The sequence below is a fragment of the Triturus cristatus genome, chromosome 9, assembly GCF_964204655.1.
Source record: "Triturus cristatus chromosome 9, aTriCri1.1, whole genome shotgun sequence".
Taxonomy (NCBI): domain Eukaryota; kingdom Metazoa; phylum Chordata; class Amphibia; order Caudata; family Salamandridae; genus Triturus; species Triturus cristatus.
This window is the reverse complement of record NC_140592.1, coordinates 702,967,339-702,985,257: the sequence shown is the minus strand read 5'-3', so window position 1 is coordinate 702,985,257 and position 17,919 is coordinate 702,967,339. Positions and strand designations below refer to the sequence as shown.

The window sequence follows — 17,919 nt, the reverse complement described above, 5'->3', positions numbered from 1 at the left end:
ATAAGGTAGGGGCTGTGTGGTGCGCGGCTCCACTCTCGAATGCCGGGGACCGCAGGCATTTACAGGTGGCGGGGCTCGCTAAAGCTTATTCTTTTCTTTCCTGCATTCTTCTGGGCTACGGTAGGGTGAGCCCCCTCTTCACACCCTCGTGGGTGCTGCAGGAGCCAGACTAGTGAGCATGGTCCAACGGCATGTTGCCGGGCCACGGTGCTTCACCAGCCAGCAGACGCCTCAGGTTGCAAAGGGTAAGAGGGTGTGAAGCAGGGGATTTCAGTGCGTTGTACAGCATCCTGCTCTGGAGTGGCAGGACGACTCTCCCTATCGCCGCACGGTGTGTGTTACAGGGCCTTGATTGCCGCAGTGACCGCCTGGGCGCAGCTGCAGGCACACTGCAGGCATAGCAGGCGGGGCCGGCTCTTGCTCCCATTGGAATCGGGTAGTTGCTGCACCATAAGTTGGTGCCTCGTGGGGAGTGCTTTTTCCCTCCTGCCTCTACAGGAGCCCATGGGGTAGGTGATGGCTAGTCTCTGTTCCTCCTTTGAAGACAGAGGGCTGCATCACGGTGCCGAGCCCGATCGTCTCCAAGAGGGACGATGGAGTGCCTTGCACCGGGCACGAGGGCAGACCCGCCTCATCGCCATTGTGGTGCCTTTGGCCCTAGGCCCGCATGTTGAGTAAAGGACCACGCAGACACTGTAGTGCAATACTGGAACTTGCCCAGGGCACGTGCGCCCAGCCCCTTTTATTTGCAGGGTCATCTGACTGGTGACGCCTGTGATGGGTGGGTGTCAGTGTGAGTGAAACACAGAGCAAAATCACTAGAATGTGTCCAGCAGGACACTACAGGGCTGACACTAGGTCAGCCCGGCCTGCTGAAGTTAAAAAAAATAAATGAAGGTGAGTTAACTTAACACATGCACGCCAGTACATGTGTCTCAGTGGAAAGTTTCTGGCTGCCTGTTCTGTCTCTTGTGTCAGTGAGGACTAGAGGAATGAAGAGCAGCTGGGCACTGAGGGTATCACCCAGCACAGTCTTTGCTTTATTAGCAATTGGGAATGTTATGTGGATTAGTAATTTCTCAGAGCAACTACAATTTTGTTCTAAGCGATTACCTTCTGCATAACTTACAAAGCTGCCAGCTAGGTGGGCGGAGCCCCAACGATCTCACCAGAAGACGCTGCTGGAATCAGATTAATGCACTACAGTTTTTTTGTTTTTTTTTAAAAGACACAGTAGCCTGGAATGTGTAGAAACATGCAGATGGATTCTAACTTCTATAATTGCAAAAGGAGTGCAAAAAATAGACACATTTCCATAAATATCTCTTTTCTGCTTGTCAATGTTCAGCTACAAAAACAGAGCAGAAGAAAGAAAAAACACATTTCGTTTTTGCTCTTTAAACATCTGTGTCAATAATACCCTGTGCCCTGGACTGCCTTACCACCTGACTATTGGCTCTGGCAGCAGGCATTGTGACATCAGAACACAAATGTAATACGTTGTTACAGTTGAGCGCCTACGACGTTTCTTTATAAAAGACTACTGGTACATCACAAGTTTCTTATTATAAAGAAATTAGAGACAAGTTTTGATACAGGGATTGCAGAATCATGGCACATTTTTCCTATGCCCTTGCATCATTGAGCGAATGCTCAATTCTGAGTGATGCAGTAACATTGTATGTGGTAGTTATGTATGTTTTTTTAAAACTGTTTTTATTAGCATTTCATCACCAAGAGCCTCCAAAAACAGAGAGGCAGGGAGACAGGGGAGAGGGAGAAAGGGCAAGGCACAGCAGTAAGTTGATGAATAACCCAAGCAGGCATAGTATCATCACCCCAGCAATTACATGGTTAGAACAGCAGTGAATTCATTGCAATACATAAGCAAGCAATGTATTGGCACCCCAGCAAAAAGACAACCAAATATGCAGAAATTCAACAATTCTAGGGACTCCAAGTCATATGGCTGAAGATGTGTGAAGGGGAAGGTGTGAGGTCGCCACAGGGGCCGGCGGCATTGTCAAGCAAATTGGGGAGGGTATATCTTGGCATGTCCCCAGCAGTGACCAGTGGGGGAGGGGTATCTCTCTGTCGTAGGTATGCCAACAGTGGTTCCCAAATGTTCTTCTGGCAGGATCTCGGTGGCATCAGTTCCCAGTATGCGGAAAGCTGTTCATGGCAATAAGCTGCATGCATGAAGCCAAGTGTCGACTTTCGGCCCTGGCCATCTCCCCCAGTGCATTGCAACTTGACGTTTAGCCAAAAGCAAGTGCAGGGCTGTGAGGCAACAGAACTCAGGGGGAACGTCCTTAACATATTTAAAAAGACCTACTAGTGGGGTCTGCAACTTTAAATGGCCAGTAATCTGCACAGGGTCGTAAATACTTCGGACCAGTAGCTCACCACCCTCGGGCACTCCCAGGCAAGGTGTAAAAAGGAGGCCTGCAGGGCAGTGCAGCACAGACAGCGGTCCTCATCGATAAGCTCCATGGGGAGCAGCTGTACCAGTGTGGGAAGTTGAAGTGGATAAGTCAGAGTATATAGTTGGGTGAGAGGGCCGCCAGTTGTCCACAGCAGTATGACCACTGCACATCAGTGATGGGGGGCTCTGTGTAAGAGGCCAAGACACACACTGGCACCTTGCCCTGCATCTCATAATCAAATCGAGTGATGAGTTTACGAGGGGAAGAGTTTGTGAGGATATGTTTGAGTGAATGGAGTACAGGGTGGAGGAAATCTGTTGTGCAGCTCACAGCAGGTAACCCGGAGCTGGTGGTGAAGAAGGACATCTAACACTGTGAGACAAGGGGGTTTGTTGGCCGCAAACGGAGGTATGAATTTACTGTCAAGGTATATGTCTGTAAATGTGGTGAGACCTCGTATACAATCTCGCACTTTAGCACCACCATCATGCCGTGGCGGGTGCATGAGGCTGTGTGCGAGAGGGATGGATCCGCTTTCACCGCTGTGTGGACCTGAAAGCATGTGGGATAAAGCCATAAATGAATATATCGAGCCTGCGTGCACAAAACGTATGGGGCACTCGGACCACCCTGCCAGAACAGCAGAGTTAGCTTCTCACAAGTAATCCTTGGCTGCCTACAATCCCAGACCAGGGCTACAAGGTTGAAACGTAGACGCTGAAGGAAAGTGGTCAGCAGTATCTGCAAATTAAGGAATAGATACAAGAATTTTGGTAACACCATTATTTTTGCAATTGCAATCCTCCCCGTGACAGACAAAGATAGCCGAGTCCAGGGCGGTATCCGTTCCTCCAGCCATGTCACAGCCTAGCTATAATTGACTCTCCAGAGCTCATCCAGGTCTCAGCTGAACCATATTCCCAGGTACCATACTGATTCGGAGGCCCATTGCAATGGGTATTCTGATTCAAATGACAGTGTACTTGTGATGAGAGGAAATAAAATTGATTTAGAAGCTAGTCACCTTCAAGATGCTAACCCACGCTCACAAGGCCCTCCACGACACCGCGCCAGCATACCTGAACAGCCGACTCAAATTCCACGCACCCTAAAGGACCCTACGATCAGCCCAGCTCTCCTACGCCGTGGTTCCCCGCACCAGAAAGACCAGATCGATAGGCCGCTCCTTCTCCTTCCGCTCGGCCAGAGCCTGGAATGACCTTCCGCTCTACCTCAGACAGACAACATAGCTCCCCATCTTTGCAAGAAACCTCAAAACCTGGCTCTTCGACAGACCCCCTCCTTGATGGACTGGAACCGTCTACCCCCCCCCCCCCACCTGCCAGCGCCTTGAGACTCTTAGGGGTGAGTAGTCACCTGATTGGTTGATTTAGCCCAGTTGATGTGGATGCCTGAGTAACCACCAAATCTGATGACTTCAAGAATGACCAGGGCATATTTTGTTTGGGGCTCGCGGACATACAGCATGACATCATCTGCATACATAGACACTATCTGCCATTGAGCTGTGAAATTAAGCCCTTTGTGAGCATGATGCTGCCATAGCCAGGCGGCCAGTGGCTCCAGTGCCACTGCAAATAGGACCAGAGATAAAGGGCACTCCTGTTGGGTCCCTCACGTGACCGGGAACAGTTCCAACAGCATCCCATTGAGTCGTAGGCCGGCCGGCAGGAAACATACAAAAGCCGTATCAGGCTGACAAAGCGCGAGCGGAGCCAAAGGTGTGGAATTCTGAATAAATATGGCCACTCTAAGGAGTCAAACGTCTTTGTGGCGTTGAGCAAGGTGGCAACTGCAGCAAGCTGGGGGTCAATAGTGTGCATGAGGGCGAACATTGTGTTATGAACCCCAATATAGGCCTAGGTAGTTGTATGACCTTTTACCTACATTTGTCCTACCATTGTTCTACATAACCGTTCTGGTGCTAACCTTTTGCCTCATTAGGTGCCGAATAAATGTTGTGTGGTTTTCTCTGAAAACTAGCCTCATTTATTATTCATGAGGATTCTTCTCCATAATAACTCTGTGCAAGGGTCATCACTATCGTCATCCTTGGCCGACGTGCTCACAGTTCAATGACACATCTAGGTAGAATCCCTGTGGGTACCTTTCAGGTATATAACTACCACACCTTCGCTGGGCAAGCCAGAAGAGATAAACTTTCATGCTGACACCAGACAGTGAAGTCTCTGCATGCAGACACTCCAGCACGCAGTGGTCTGACATCCCTCCCAGGGTGTCCAACTCAAGCCAAGACAGGAACCTTCATTCTCTCACATCAGGTAATGGGTTTCGCTCTTTCCTAGGGGAATTCTTGGCTCTTCATCTACATACATGCAAGGTACATCTAGTTAGGGTTTGCATCGTATGAGTACTCATGATTACTGACATGTATCCATATGCCTGCATGTATTCATTGTTTTAGCACCATGGTAGAATTCTACCTTTTATTTACTCTGTTGGTGCTTGTAATTGTATATATCTGTTTCTGTCTCATGGTTGTTGCAGCACATATATTTTATACTAGAATGACACTGGTTCAACAAATGCTTATTGAAAATGTACCCAACGTTTATTCTGTGTATCTCTCTCAGACAAAGTCAGCACGAGTGACTGAGCAAAAAGTACTGTACTGTTCCCACGATCCCTGAGGGGTCAGGGTTGTCATGTTCGATAGTTGCCAGAAACTATTCGCTTCTTGGTAAGAGGGGCGCATAGTGGCACTGTGAGCTAGCTGGTCTACAGTCGAGCATATCCTGTGGGGGTGTCTGAAATCAGTCTGGACAACAATCCCGTAGTTTATGTTGTCTAAACGGGCAGATCCTATATAGATTTAAAGGAACTACACAACAATTGCATGTAGGTTGTGCACTGTTGACCGGCCTGGCACGAATCCCGACGAATCTGGACGGATAATTCCAGGAAGCAGGGGGAGGAGGCGATTCACAAGGAGTTTTGCAAAGATTTTATTATCTACGTTGATCATTGAAAGCGGCCGGAACGAGTCACATCGGTCATCTGGCATGTCCGGCTTGAGTACTGTAACCAGAACTACTTCACGCAGAGATGGCAGCAATGCCCCAGGCTCCAAAGAGTCTTCATACAGTGCCAAAAGGTGTGAAGCCAGAAGAGCTGCGTACACTTTGTAAAATTAAGTGGTGAGACTGTCGAGATCTAGCACCTTGTCAATTGGAAGACCCTGTATGACTTGAAGGATTTCCTCCATCGTGAAGTGAGATGCCAGGTAGAGATGGTGGGCTCGCTCCAGCCATAACAGCTAAATAGTCACTAGATAGGCTGTCTGTTTCTCCTCGTCTAGGACCATCAAGGCACTGCAGAGCTGAGAATAGAAGGAGATCATCATTTGTAACAACTCAGAGGGGGAGTCTGCTGCTCTTGGTGGTCATCAATAAGCTCCACAATATGGGCAGAAGCCGAAGGTCGGTGCAGCATGTTTGCTAGCATCTGCCCGCAGCAGTCTCCTTCAGGTTAGCTGCATGTAGTCGTCTATCGGTGCAAATATTGTGTCCCTCACTGAGTCTCCTAGTCACATTCCAAAGGTTTTGTCCGAATAGTAGCCATAGTGGAGGCACTTTTTGAGGCAGAAAATTCCAATTCAAGAGACCGAAGGTCCTGTTCAAGCATAGCAAGTTGCGTCCAAATCACCTTAAGTATACCCGACTGCTTCCCAATGCAAGTGCTACAGATTACAACCTTGAAAGTCTCCTACAGTGTCGACGGGGAGCAGATCGACCCCTCAATTGTAGCAGACCAGTCAATAATTGCAGTTTGGGCCTTGTCCTGGAAGACTGCGTCATGCAGTTTGCTGGGGGCCAAGTGCCAGTGAAAGCCTGTGGGGCAGCCAGTAGCGGGGAGATCTCTAGCAGAACAGGGGCATAGTCCAATAGGGTGTGGGGCAAATGTGTAGCAGTGGCACCCCAGGTGAGGACGTCCCGAGTGAGTAACCAATAGTCTATGCATGACAACGCATCATGTGCTGCCATAACGCATGTACCCTGATCACTAGATGCATGAGTCACTTCGCCAGATCTAAGTGGGGCAATTATCGGTCATGAGTGTGTGAAGTTGAGCCACAGCATGAGAATTGGGATGTCAAGAGGTGCCAGAGCGGTCCACATCCTGATCAAGTACCACATTGAAATAGCCTCCCCAAAAACAGCGCCCTGACTCATTCCAGCAATCTGGCGCCACAATTCGGTGTAAAACTCTGGGCTATCACTGTTTGGGCCATAAATCGAGGCCAGGATGACAGGGTGCCTATGAAGTGTGCCAGTGAGTAGGACAAACGGGGGGCAGCCACTAGGGTCAGATGTAGTTCTTAGAGAAAACAGATGTCTATGCAGTGCCTGTTAAGGTAGGCATGAACTAGCCTGGCTTTCTGCTGGTCATTCAACCCGCAGACTTTCCAGGTCAGGCAGTAGTGGTCATGCCATTGCTAAGGGGTGGTGGCATGTGTGCATGAAGGCAGGTCGCGTGTGATCTGTCAACTCCGCGGGTGGTGATGCAGTGCCAAGGGGAGAGCATGTTGGAGGAGAACCAGAAACCATAATCCATTAAACAATACCACCCACACCCACTTCAACCCCAAAACTAGGTTGAGAGCTGGCATCCCTCCCCCCCAACCAAACCCACAACCCCGAAAACATCAAACACAGTAGGAATCATCCCTTGAGGCATCGGACAGCCAGGCGAATGACCCAGTCAGAAGCTGGCCGAGATGGAGTCGGTATGGGCTTCCACAGTACATATACAATACCGCCAAAAGGTGGAGGCAGGATGGAGATTTCTACCCTTCTCAAGGGCAAGGGATCAAAAAGCAGACGAGGTGCGGTCAATGGCCAGTGGTAAAGAAGAGGCGCTGCCCCAGCGACAGAAAAGTGCAGTCTGCTCCATAGGTATTATTCATTATTGCTGAGGTGGCTGTCATCTGGATGAGGCAGAACTGCATGAGGAACTGGCTTCTGGTACGAGATTTGTTGAGAAACTTTTTGTGCAGCTTTGGCATCAGTAAAGTAGTGGGGCATTCCATTGTGGAGTATATTCAGCTTTGCAGGGTATACCAGGGAGTAATGTCCAACTTCTGGAGGAATCTTTTGTCCGGGACACATTCATGACAGTCCGCCTGCACTACCAGCGTGAAGTCGGGGTAGAAGGACACATTGTCTCCTTGGTATTGAGTGGTGCGCTGCTCGTTGGACCACATCACCATCCCTGTAATTTAGGAGTCTAGCAACTATGGGGTGAGCCGGGGCGCAGGGGGAGGGCGTGGACCCATGAATCTATGCACCCATTCCACAATAAAGACAGCTGTCAGGACATCCCCTAAGAAAAATCTCAACATTTTCTCTACAAAATCCTCCATTTTGTCGATTGACATGGATTTGGAATCTCAATGATGCAGAGCTTGATGCACCGGGAGTGCGCTTCCAAGTCTTTATTTTTGAATTTCACAACCTCGAGGACTTTGTCCATGCACAGCAGAATTTCACAACCTCGAGGACTTTGTCCATGCACAGCAGCAGATTGAGCATCATCCGTGTCCGAGGTATGGGCTTCAAGGTCGTCCTGCCGGTCCTTGTGCTTATCCACCTGTTCCTTCATGTGATCAGTGTGGCTAGTGAGGAAGCCAGTTCTGGCGTCAATGGCGCATAGGCTATTTTTTTACATTCGCTTGGATCTCTTTGAGGTCCGGATCTTGCAAAGAGGCCCTGCATTCTCTCTGGGGGGAGGGGGTGTCCTCAAGATTTTATCTGGCTCCATTTGGCATTGCTGCCCTTTCTCCCCGAAAGCCAGTTTTGACTGGTGTGCTGCCACATTCCCCGAGTCTGGCACTCCGGCAGCGCTGGTAAGTGTCACTCAGCGCTGCTACGGGGCAGTCACGACGCACCTAGGGTAGTCCAAGGGTCACAGACGGACGCACGTGCCAATGCTTTCACTAAGGATCTCACAATGTCCGGTAGGGGTGTACTTAAGGGCACTATTCACAGTCCTTCAGGAGGGCCGAAGCAGGCTGATGTAGGGGCTGCGTGGCTATCCAGGCGCACCGCTAGGCCCCACTACACCCTAGAGTGAGTAAGGACTCAGTGGGGGGGCACGAGCAGGCCAGTGATGCAAGGAGGAGAGGGCCCAGCAATGTGGACCTTCCGCTGGTTTGTGAATTATATTGATGACCAGTTTCATGGGGAGCCGGATCCAGTAAGGGGGCTCCTCACCCCCAGAGTTCGGCAGGTAAAAGCAGGCCCAGCCCAGCCACATCTGGTGCCCTTTCTCCCACAAAGTGCAGGGCCGCAGGGCTGGGAAGCTACAAATGGCGCTGCTCTGTCTACTATTTATCAGGGGGGCCCTCTGATGATCAGCGGAGGGTCAAAATATGGGCGGCTGCAGGCTGCCAGTAGGAGGCAACTCACTGGAAGATTAGGCCGGCCAGCAGGGCCTACAGGAGTCCTGTTGTGTCCTCAGACAAACTTGCAGCAGTGACAGTGCTCTCTGCAGGCTGCACCCAGTCGGAGCGCCGCCCTCCAGTCACCTTAGCAGTGTCCAAAGGGTGCTCTCAGGGGCTGGCAGCCCCATCCAGGTAGAAGGTGCAGCCCCCCTTTAACCCTGCAGTATACTGGCACCAGTGGCGCCTCCGGCAGCTCTGTTCACCCTCTAGGTGGCCCATCCACTGCTGCTGGGAGGCCAGGCACTCTTTCATGGGCCGATTGCCCCACATCGCTGCTCTCAAGGAGTCCTCAGTGACTTGTATCCACAGCGCCAAAAGCTTGGTGGCTCGCTTTCTCCTCAGCTCCTCCGGCACCCCACAGCGAGGGCTTCTGGTGCAGAGCCAGGAGGTGGCCCACGCATTAGGCCGCAACACGAGCCTCAACACAGGCTCCGCATTACATTCCTCACCAGTCATTTTTCTTACCAAAGGCGATAAAGGCAGCTTGTCTTCCACTGTGTTGGAATTTTCCACAGGTTAGAGATAAGGATCAGGCCCAGGGACTGTGGATTAATGCCGGATTATGTCATCAGCCGTTCGGAGCCTTGCTAAACAGTGGCTAGATTGCGGCTGGGCTCTCTAGTACCCTCACTTATGTATGGATTTTAATGAATGAATGAATGGAGGCAATTTGTAAAGTGCACAGCTACACCAAAGGAGTGCTCCGCGCTAGTCTTCTGAGGACAGAACATCCAATCCCTGTGAGTTAAATAAAAAAGATGAGTTCTTAGGGCCTTCTTAAAGCGAACCTCACACTGGCTAGCACACAAATTGAGTGGGAGCCCATTCCAAGCTTTACTTGCCAGCACCAAGAAGGAGCATGATTCTGATCTCGCCAAGCAAAATATAGAAATCTTCACTAGTAAGGCCATGGCCAACCGAAGAGCTCTAGAGGAGTTCTGATCTGGCAATTGTGACCTCGATTATAGAAACCTTCAGGAATGAAAGATAAGGCATTAAACAGTGTCCTTTTTTCACGGGGAGCCAGTGAACTTCCTGCAAATAGGCAGAAACCGATACCCTTCTTGAAAGACCTAGAATAAACTGACCCACAGCATTTTGGACTGTCTCGCACACTATAAAGACAATTAGAGTAGTCCAGCATAGATGTGATCATAGCGTGGCCTATCAGGGTCTCAACTGGTAACAAGTCCAGGAATTACTTAATGGAGGGTAATAGACCAAAACAGATCCTGGCTACAGAGCTAACCTAGGTGTCCATAGACAGCTTATCATAACATCTTACACCCAAGCTTTTAGCTGCTGTGGCTGGAGAAGGGAAAGAAGGAATAACCTGAGGTCAACTAAGGTTTGTCCAGGGATCCTTTGCTTTACCAAACTAAAGAATCTCAATTTTATCAGAATTACATTGGAGAACAATTTATCAAATCTTCTGCATCCAATGAAAGACATCCTTCAAACATGTGACAAAAGCAAAAATTATACTGGGAGACGAATGATCAAAATTAAGGAGCAATTGAGTGTCTTCTGCATATGAAATGGTCGTCACCACCTGAGATTCAATAAGAGTGGCTAGTGTGCCCATGTAAATATTAAACACGTAGGACTCAGAGAAGAGGCCTCTGTTACCCCAGAAACAAGCTTATTTTGCATTGAGGAGTTGGAGCGAGCCTGATCTCTTGTGATCTCCCGCCAAGAAAAGACAGAAGCCATTACATTGCCAAATCTCCTATGGCCATATCTGCCAACCTCTGTAAAAGCACTGGATGGGATAACGCGTCGAACGCAGTAGATAGATGTAGCAAAATAAAAATTACACTCTTTCCATCATCCAGCACAAATTAATGATCTCAGTCACTTCAGGAAGGGTAGATTCCTTGATATGATGTGGGTGGAACCCCGATTGGGTAGGGTGGAGAAGCCTATTAGTATCCATATAATTGGATAATCGGGTGTTAACTACGTTCTATAATATTTAAGTAACCACCAGCAGCAGTGAGATGGGCTGATAAGTTGGGCTTGTTCAAACTGGATTTGCCCCAGAAAATCACCAGAGTATGGCGATTTTCATTGGAAATCAGTGTAGTAACACTAAATTTCCAGGTAATTCCACATTCCATAAGGAAATACATGTAAGCTTGTTGTCATTTCAAAATCAGTGATACCCATGGTTGTTTAATTTTCAGGTGTTCATGTAAAGTTAATGCTCCTGAACAGAAAATGAGTACCTAAGAAAGAAAATTATATTATATTAGTTCAGAAGAACATGTTCTTAGTAAAACGATTGTATTGTATTGTAATTGCATTTATGTATCGCTTTCTACCCCTAACGAGGTATGGAAGCGCTTTGCAGCAGGTATCATGCTACTCCAGAATCCAAAGTTGGTGGTTAATCGAGTGGTCATTGGGTTGCATTAGTTGTTATTGCTTATTAAGATTCGTTTTGTACTATCAAGGATACCATTTCATGCATTTACTGCACTTTCTTTGTGGGCGATTAAATTATTATGTATTAGATGTGATTGTTGGAGGATGGTATGTGAGTTCATGCAATGGTGGTTGGTTGAATGTATACATGAAAGGAGATGGTGTACTGCTAGGCTCCAGGGATATGGTTTAAAAGGAGGAGATTGTAATATATGTGGTGAAGTGAGGGCATATTGCAACAGTACAATAATAGAGACTAAGCAGACATACATACTGCTTAGGGCAGGCTACACTCAGGTAGGGTAAGGTATGTAGAGGATGGAGCATAAGGAGAAGGTGGCTGGATAGAAAAGAAGGAGAAATAGGACAGATGACCTATATGTGCAAATTCACACAGAGGTACAAAAATTCCTAATTGGTGCAAAATCACAGTTGGGTTCAACATCACATTTAGGTGCAAATTCAGCCCTGGTGTAAAATGAGCAAGACTGTGGAAAAATGTGCACGAATCACATTTAGGACCAAAAAACATTTAGAGGCAAAATCACATTTAGGTGCAAAATCAATCAACAGGAATGTCAAAAAAGTAACTGCAAAATCAGCCTTGGTTGAAAATCGAAATGAATTTAGTATCAAATATTTAGTACTATTTTACTGCCTAACAACTTTTGAAATGGTATTTAACTCTCAATATTTGCTGTATGATCACTCTTCTGTTGAGTATGTAATAATTCCTGGGGACCGGGCTGGGAGTAGGACATGGGATGGCTTTGCACGTGATCCTTGGCCCGTCGCCCTTGGAATCCTGATAAGGCCCAAAAACAGGCAGTGTCTAGAGATGCCTTTTGCCTACGACATCTGGGCTGGCACGACCTGAGGTGTAGAGCTGCATGGTAGTAGGGTGAGACAGAAAATATGTAGAAAAATACAATTTCCATACATCAATATGATGAATAAGAGCGAAAGAGTTAGGGCATAGGTGTAGTAGTTAGCCAGGAGTAGGCAATAGGGTGCATTTTCATTGCAGGTTACGACGCTTCACCTTCCATGCACTGCAAACAAAGCACTCCTTAAGTGGAATACTGGGGCAGATTTACAAGCCCCTTGCAACACTTTTGCACCACTGTTGCGTCACTTTTTCTGACGCAGCACAGCGTAAACAATTCACCATGTTGTGACCCATTTGCAACATAACGCATCTAGGGAGATGCATCACCTTGTAAAGCCCTGCATCAGGTATAATGTATGCAGGGTGGGCATTCCCTGCGGGAAAGTCTCGTAGAAGTGACGCAGTGATAGTTACAAGACTTCACTGCACCACTTCTAGGATGCCCCTGAGTCAAAACCCTATGTGTGCTTGGAGCAGGTGTAAGTAGTGACTCAGTGTATTAGGAATAGGCCTCCCCATGCATTGCTGGAGTTGCAACCTGCTTGCGTCAAGACTCCAGCAATGCGTGACTTTTGCACCAACAGATGCGTCAACATTTCTGACGCATCTATCAATCCTTGCGCCAACCCATCCATGTGTTTAAAAAAAAAATGTATATATATCAACAGGAGTATAACCCATGGACCACGCTGAGATGTGGGTAGGTACGAGAGATAAAATTTATGATTATAAACATTTGATGCTCAGTGCATTTTTCAAAAGAATCTTTGCCTGAGTCTCCCTTTCTCCTCCCTGCTAATGTCATGTACATGCATTTATAAGTGTCCTGTATAATTATACCTGTTGAGATTTGTTGTCCTTTATCTCTCAGCCCATCCATGGTGGCACAAGGGTTTCACATGCAGGTGCAGGGAAACTGACACATCTATACAGATGCATCGTTTTCTTGTAAATAAGCCCCAATATGCCTGATAACCAATGGCCTAAGAGTAAAAAGAAAATAGTCTGGTGGTCTTAAAAATGTGAAGGACAGTTGATTCATGCAATGACAGAAGGAGGCTTGATCAAACAAACAGATAGCTGAAAAGGGAGCAAGGAAATGCCCTGCCTGTAAATGTTATTTTTTGATGACATGAGTTCTGGTAGATGGTAAAGGCTGTCTCTATAAAGACTAAAACTCTTGCGGGCTTATTTAAACCAAGAATTGCAGTTCATTTATGCAATTGCTGTAGGAGCTCATCTCTACATCTAATGTCGTCTCCGGCAAGAAATAAAACATGAGTAACGTGTTTACTTTTATTAGCATTGTTTCTATTTTTAATTTCAATATGTGACATTTTGGTAGAATACGTAGTTTTCCAAAGATTCTGTAGACCATCGAACTAAAGTTTTCTCAGTATGAACCTGATGCATTTGAAACTAAATATTTTGGACTTTTATCCCAGATTTGCATCAGTCAAGCTGCGTGCCCCCACCCCTAGTTCCTGCTCTACTCCTCCTTGCCATTTTCTGTCTCCCCCAACAACATTTTCTCCACAAATGTCTTGAAAAGATTTTCTTTTAGAAACGTATGTAAGGAAAAACGTGCCCACGTGAGCAGTCTCGCACATACTACCAGAGAGCGCCCTCTGCCATAACTGTTTTTTGATTATTATTTTTTTTTACCTATTGTTAATTGTGTGTGTGTGTGTGTGTGTGTGTGCCATTCATATATTAATGTTTTTGTCTTTACAGAATAACTGTAAATTCTTCAAATCGTCTCCCATCTGATCAGTATCCCAAACCCCACTTTCCACCAGAAGCACAATGCATTGTTGTTGTCATATCTAAAGCCTGGAGCCATTCAGCAGTAACAACGTTGCATTCTCCCTCTCTCCTTCAGGCCAGCATGCTGCTACTGCGGAACAGCCTCGTCGCTCTGAGAGGGGAGCAGTGACCGGGAGCACAAAACCCTCTCGCCACATCTACAGGCAACGACTCCCCAGCAGATTTTGTACTTTAATTTGCCATCGTGTATTTTGTAATTATTGCTTTAAAATCGTGTTGACCTTTCAACGTGTTCATGCTCTTCAGATGTTGTGCTAGCCTCGCGCTCACCCGTTAAAATGTGAACTTACTTTAGGGTTTAATAAGAAGTCGTCGTCAACTAGTAAGGCTCGTCCAGACACATTGGTACTGTAAGAACTTCATTTCCCATCGTGCCTTGCAGAACGTGCTTCATATAGTGCAATGGTTTCTGGCAGAATATTTAGAGATTGGCCTTATACACCGTTTTGGACTGTGTTTCAAATATGCCCCCCAATGCATATTATGGGATTTCATGAGAAAATTAAAACTGAGAAACCACATTTAAAGAATCCAATACATGGAAAACCCAATTGAAGGGAAACAAAATCGGGGCTTATTTACAAGCCCCTTGCGCCACCCGTACGTCACTTTTCCCATGTTAAAAAGTGACGCAAAAGTGGCGCAAGCGGCATGTAAATAAGCCCCTTGGAGGAAATACATGTAAGGGGAAAGTTAAAGGAAATGCATAAATAGAAATATAATTTGTAAAAAGTATAGAGTAAGGGGATTGGATATGGTCAGGTGTAAGTCTCGTTTAATAAAGGAGTTTCGGTAGTGATTTCCCCAAAATGAAAACAGACCTCCTTACCCAACACACACACAAAAATTGCAAACATAATCTCCCCCAAGGGATAAAGAATCAATGCAAACCTTGCAGAAAGAATACCAACATAAAAAGTCATTTTCATGATTAATGGTATTTAGACCTTCCAAAATAAGAATGCCGAAGATCATTTTCTAAAAAGTGCATTCTATGAGTTGACTTCCATGAAACGATAAAAGCCATTCAGCTTGAAAATTCTAATAAACATTTTAGATGAAATGATTTGTCTGTAATGGTATTTATGAAATTGGTTTTTTTACAGACTCACATACAACTGCATCAAGTAAATCAGAGGTTTAAGTTCATAAGAACATAAGAAGTGGAGAAGTGTGGCTCAATGGTTAGAGCGGCAGACCCTGATGTGGAAGTCTGGCCCGGGACCAGGGTTCAATTCCCACCTCGGTGGGTCTTGGGCTCAATTTCCTCGGACCTGTTAATTCTTGCCTCGGTGCCTATCCTAATCATGGGTCCCACTCTGCAACTCTGGGCAATAGCTTGCTTAATCTCCACAACGGCCCCAACAACGCTAGGATGCCTGGCCTCACCTTGGGGGTGCCCAGGAGTGGACACTTCACAGGGAAAGGCCAGGAAGGGTTCCTCAGCGGTATTCGTACAAGCGCCGAGATGCCTCCGGGTAGTCGTGCGCTATACAAGTACCTTTACATTTAATCACAACCATGCAGCGGTGGGTCTCAGAGCACGTCTAGATGGTTAGCAAGACAGGAGACAGGCCATGCTTCCTCGGAGATTGGGCCTCATGGGGGAATTAGCTGGTAATTCTGCCCCTACCTAGAGTCAGTGATACACATTGTGGTGGTCACCCTAAGAGGCGTCGTTACTGGCTGTTTAAAAGTGAAACCATGAGAGACCAATTACACATCAGGAAATTACCAATCTGATTTACCCCATAATAACTCAATATCTGCTGGACTTTTACATGGAGATTTCAACTGCTTTCAGCTGCCAGAGCTCTCAGAGGGAGAATACTGGGTCCAGGACTCCTTTGCAGGCCTTGCAATTCTGGTGGGGCTGGACATAAAATGATGAAATTAAATAAATATTTGTAATAGGGCCCAATGCTATCAGCCCCTTGAATATTGTATCCTTTTTGAGATAGCTTTAATAGTGCGCACACACTTGTAGGGGAACATGCATTTTTGTTTTTTTTCCAGAACTTGAACCTAAAGACCTGGGCATGAAGGCGGTTGTCATGCATAATAATATATTGAGAGGTCATCAAGATAACTTTGGTGACCAGCAGCAGCTGCCCATTGTTTAATGGTTTGGGTAAAATACTGTGGTGTGTCTGTTTCCCAATGGACATCTGTGTAAGTAATGTTTAGATAATAAAAAGAACCAGCACCCTTGGTACATTGATCGGCCGTTCCTTGACTATGAATCCAGAACTATCTTCTCACCCGTCCAACTGATCACCCTGGGCAGTCTGATGATTAAAGGGCATCGAAGCTGGAAGTGCTGGGAAAACAAATACCCAGATGTATTGCAGGAGTGGGTACTATGGAAGAGGGGGAGGGGAGAAGAGAGGATTTCTCCTTGCAAGCTCGATGGAAAAGGAGAATTTACTGGCTCAGAGTATCTTCAGAAAGATCCCATATGCTACATTATTTTGAAAAATACAACCTCACCACATCTTCTTTCATCCCTGCCCACAAGTTCTCAATTCAAAGCGTATCTAAAATCTAAGCTGACCAAGGTAGGAGGTCTACGAACAGCTAACGGTTATGATTTAAAATTTCACAATCTTCCAATGTGTCATGAAGTACTTGATGAACACTAGTTTGGATTCAGATACAATGAACATTTTGTTTGCTTTAAAACGTGGTTCTATCAGCAAGGTTTAGATTTCTTTATCCAGATGAGAGACTCAAGGCATGCATTTCAGCCAAAATCTAAGGCAATTGTATGTGTAATGGATAATTTAAGAGACTTTAAATATTTTTGTTATCTGTCACCTCTTGTGAGATCATTAGGGTGAAAGCTTGTGGGACGTGCCTGTCTGTGATGTGATAATAAATGTTGTGGGTGGTGCCACATTTCTTCCCACCCATGACTTAATGAAACCAAAGGCTGCTGTAGGTGAGGAACTGACGCGTGTGTGGGAAAAACGTGTGTACGTATATCCTTTCCAATGCTGTCGATCAGTCGCCGGTCACTAACAGCATATTACAGTACTGACTGTGGAGGGGCGATCCCTGAATAACCGTGTGCCATTTTCAAGGCTATTGATGGTACATGTTTAGATGGTTTGCTGTGTGTTTCCTTTTTACCGACCAGAATACAAAATTACAACTCAAAACTGCTGTGTTTCACTTATGAACTGTCATGTTTGCCTCTGACCAGCCACATCAGTCTGAGAAATAGTTAATTCATGCCATGTTTTCACACTGTGAGTTCCAGGCTGCCTTCGGTCTGTCATGCCCGGACTGTCAGGCTCCACCTTTGAACTGCTAGACTGCACCTTGCTCATCTCTGTCCTTATTGTCTCATTTGCACTGCTTCATTTTGGAAAATAAATATGTATGAATTTTTATTTATGCAAAAAAAGCTTTCGTGTTTTATTCAGTTTTGGGGAACATGATTATAACATATGGCTGCAAGAAGGCAGGGCCGACGTTAAGTCGGTGCAACTGGTGTGGCCGCACTGGGCGCTGACCTCAGGGAGGGTGCTGTGTTTAGCAATAACTTACAATTTAAAAGCACCTGCTGCAGAGTTCCTTGTGCATCCAGCTTTCAGGCAGCAATAAAAATGTCAAGATAACTCTTGTGATTAGTGTTGATGCTAGAGAGAGAGATTGTAGTTTTGTCTAGTGGCAATTTGGACTCGCCATAAAGTAGCGCAGAGTTTAATATGCCTGTTGCAAAACACATCTGTATTTTATGTGGATAGGTGAGTGAATTAGTAAAGCCAGCCAAATGAAATGAAATGTATGTGAGAGAGGGGCTATGGAGAGATGAGGGGCTTTTTTGGCAGGTGGTAGTGAAGGAATCCGAGGAGGAGGGC

At 46.4% G+C, this 17,919-nt stretch overlaps 1 protein-coding gene across 2 annotated transcripts in view; it reads left to right on the top strand.

Annotated features, from left to right (window-relative positions):
- Positions 1 to 17,462, top strand: part of SNX32 (sorting nexin 32) — a 288,534-nt gene extending 271,072 nt beyond the window's left edge. For both annotated transcript variants that reach the window (XM_085625843.1, XM_085625844.1), the window contains exon 13: positions 14,109 to 17,462. In XM_085625843.1, coding sequence (XP_085481969.1) covers positions 14,109 to 14,162 — 54 coding nt within the window. In that variant the 3' untranslated portion in view covers positions 14,163 to 17,462. The remainder of the gene's footprint in view (positions 1 to 14,108) is intronic.
- The last annotated feature ends 457 nt before the right edge of the window (positions 17,463 to 17,919 follow it).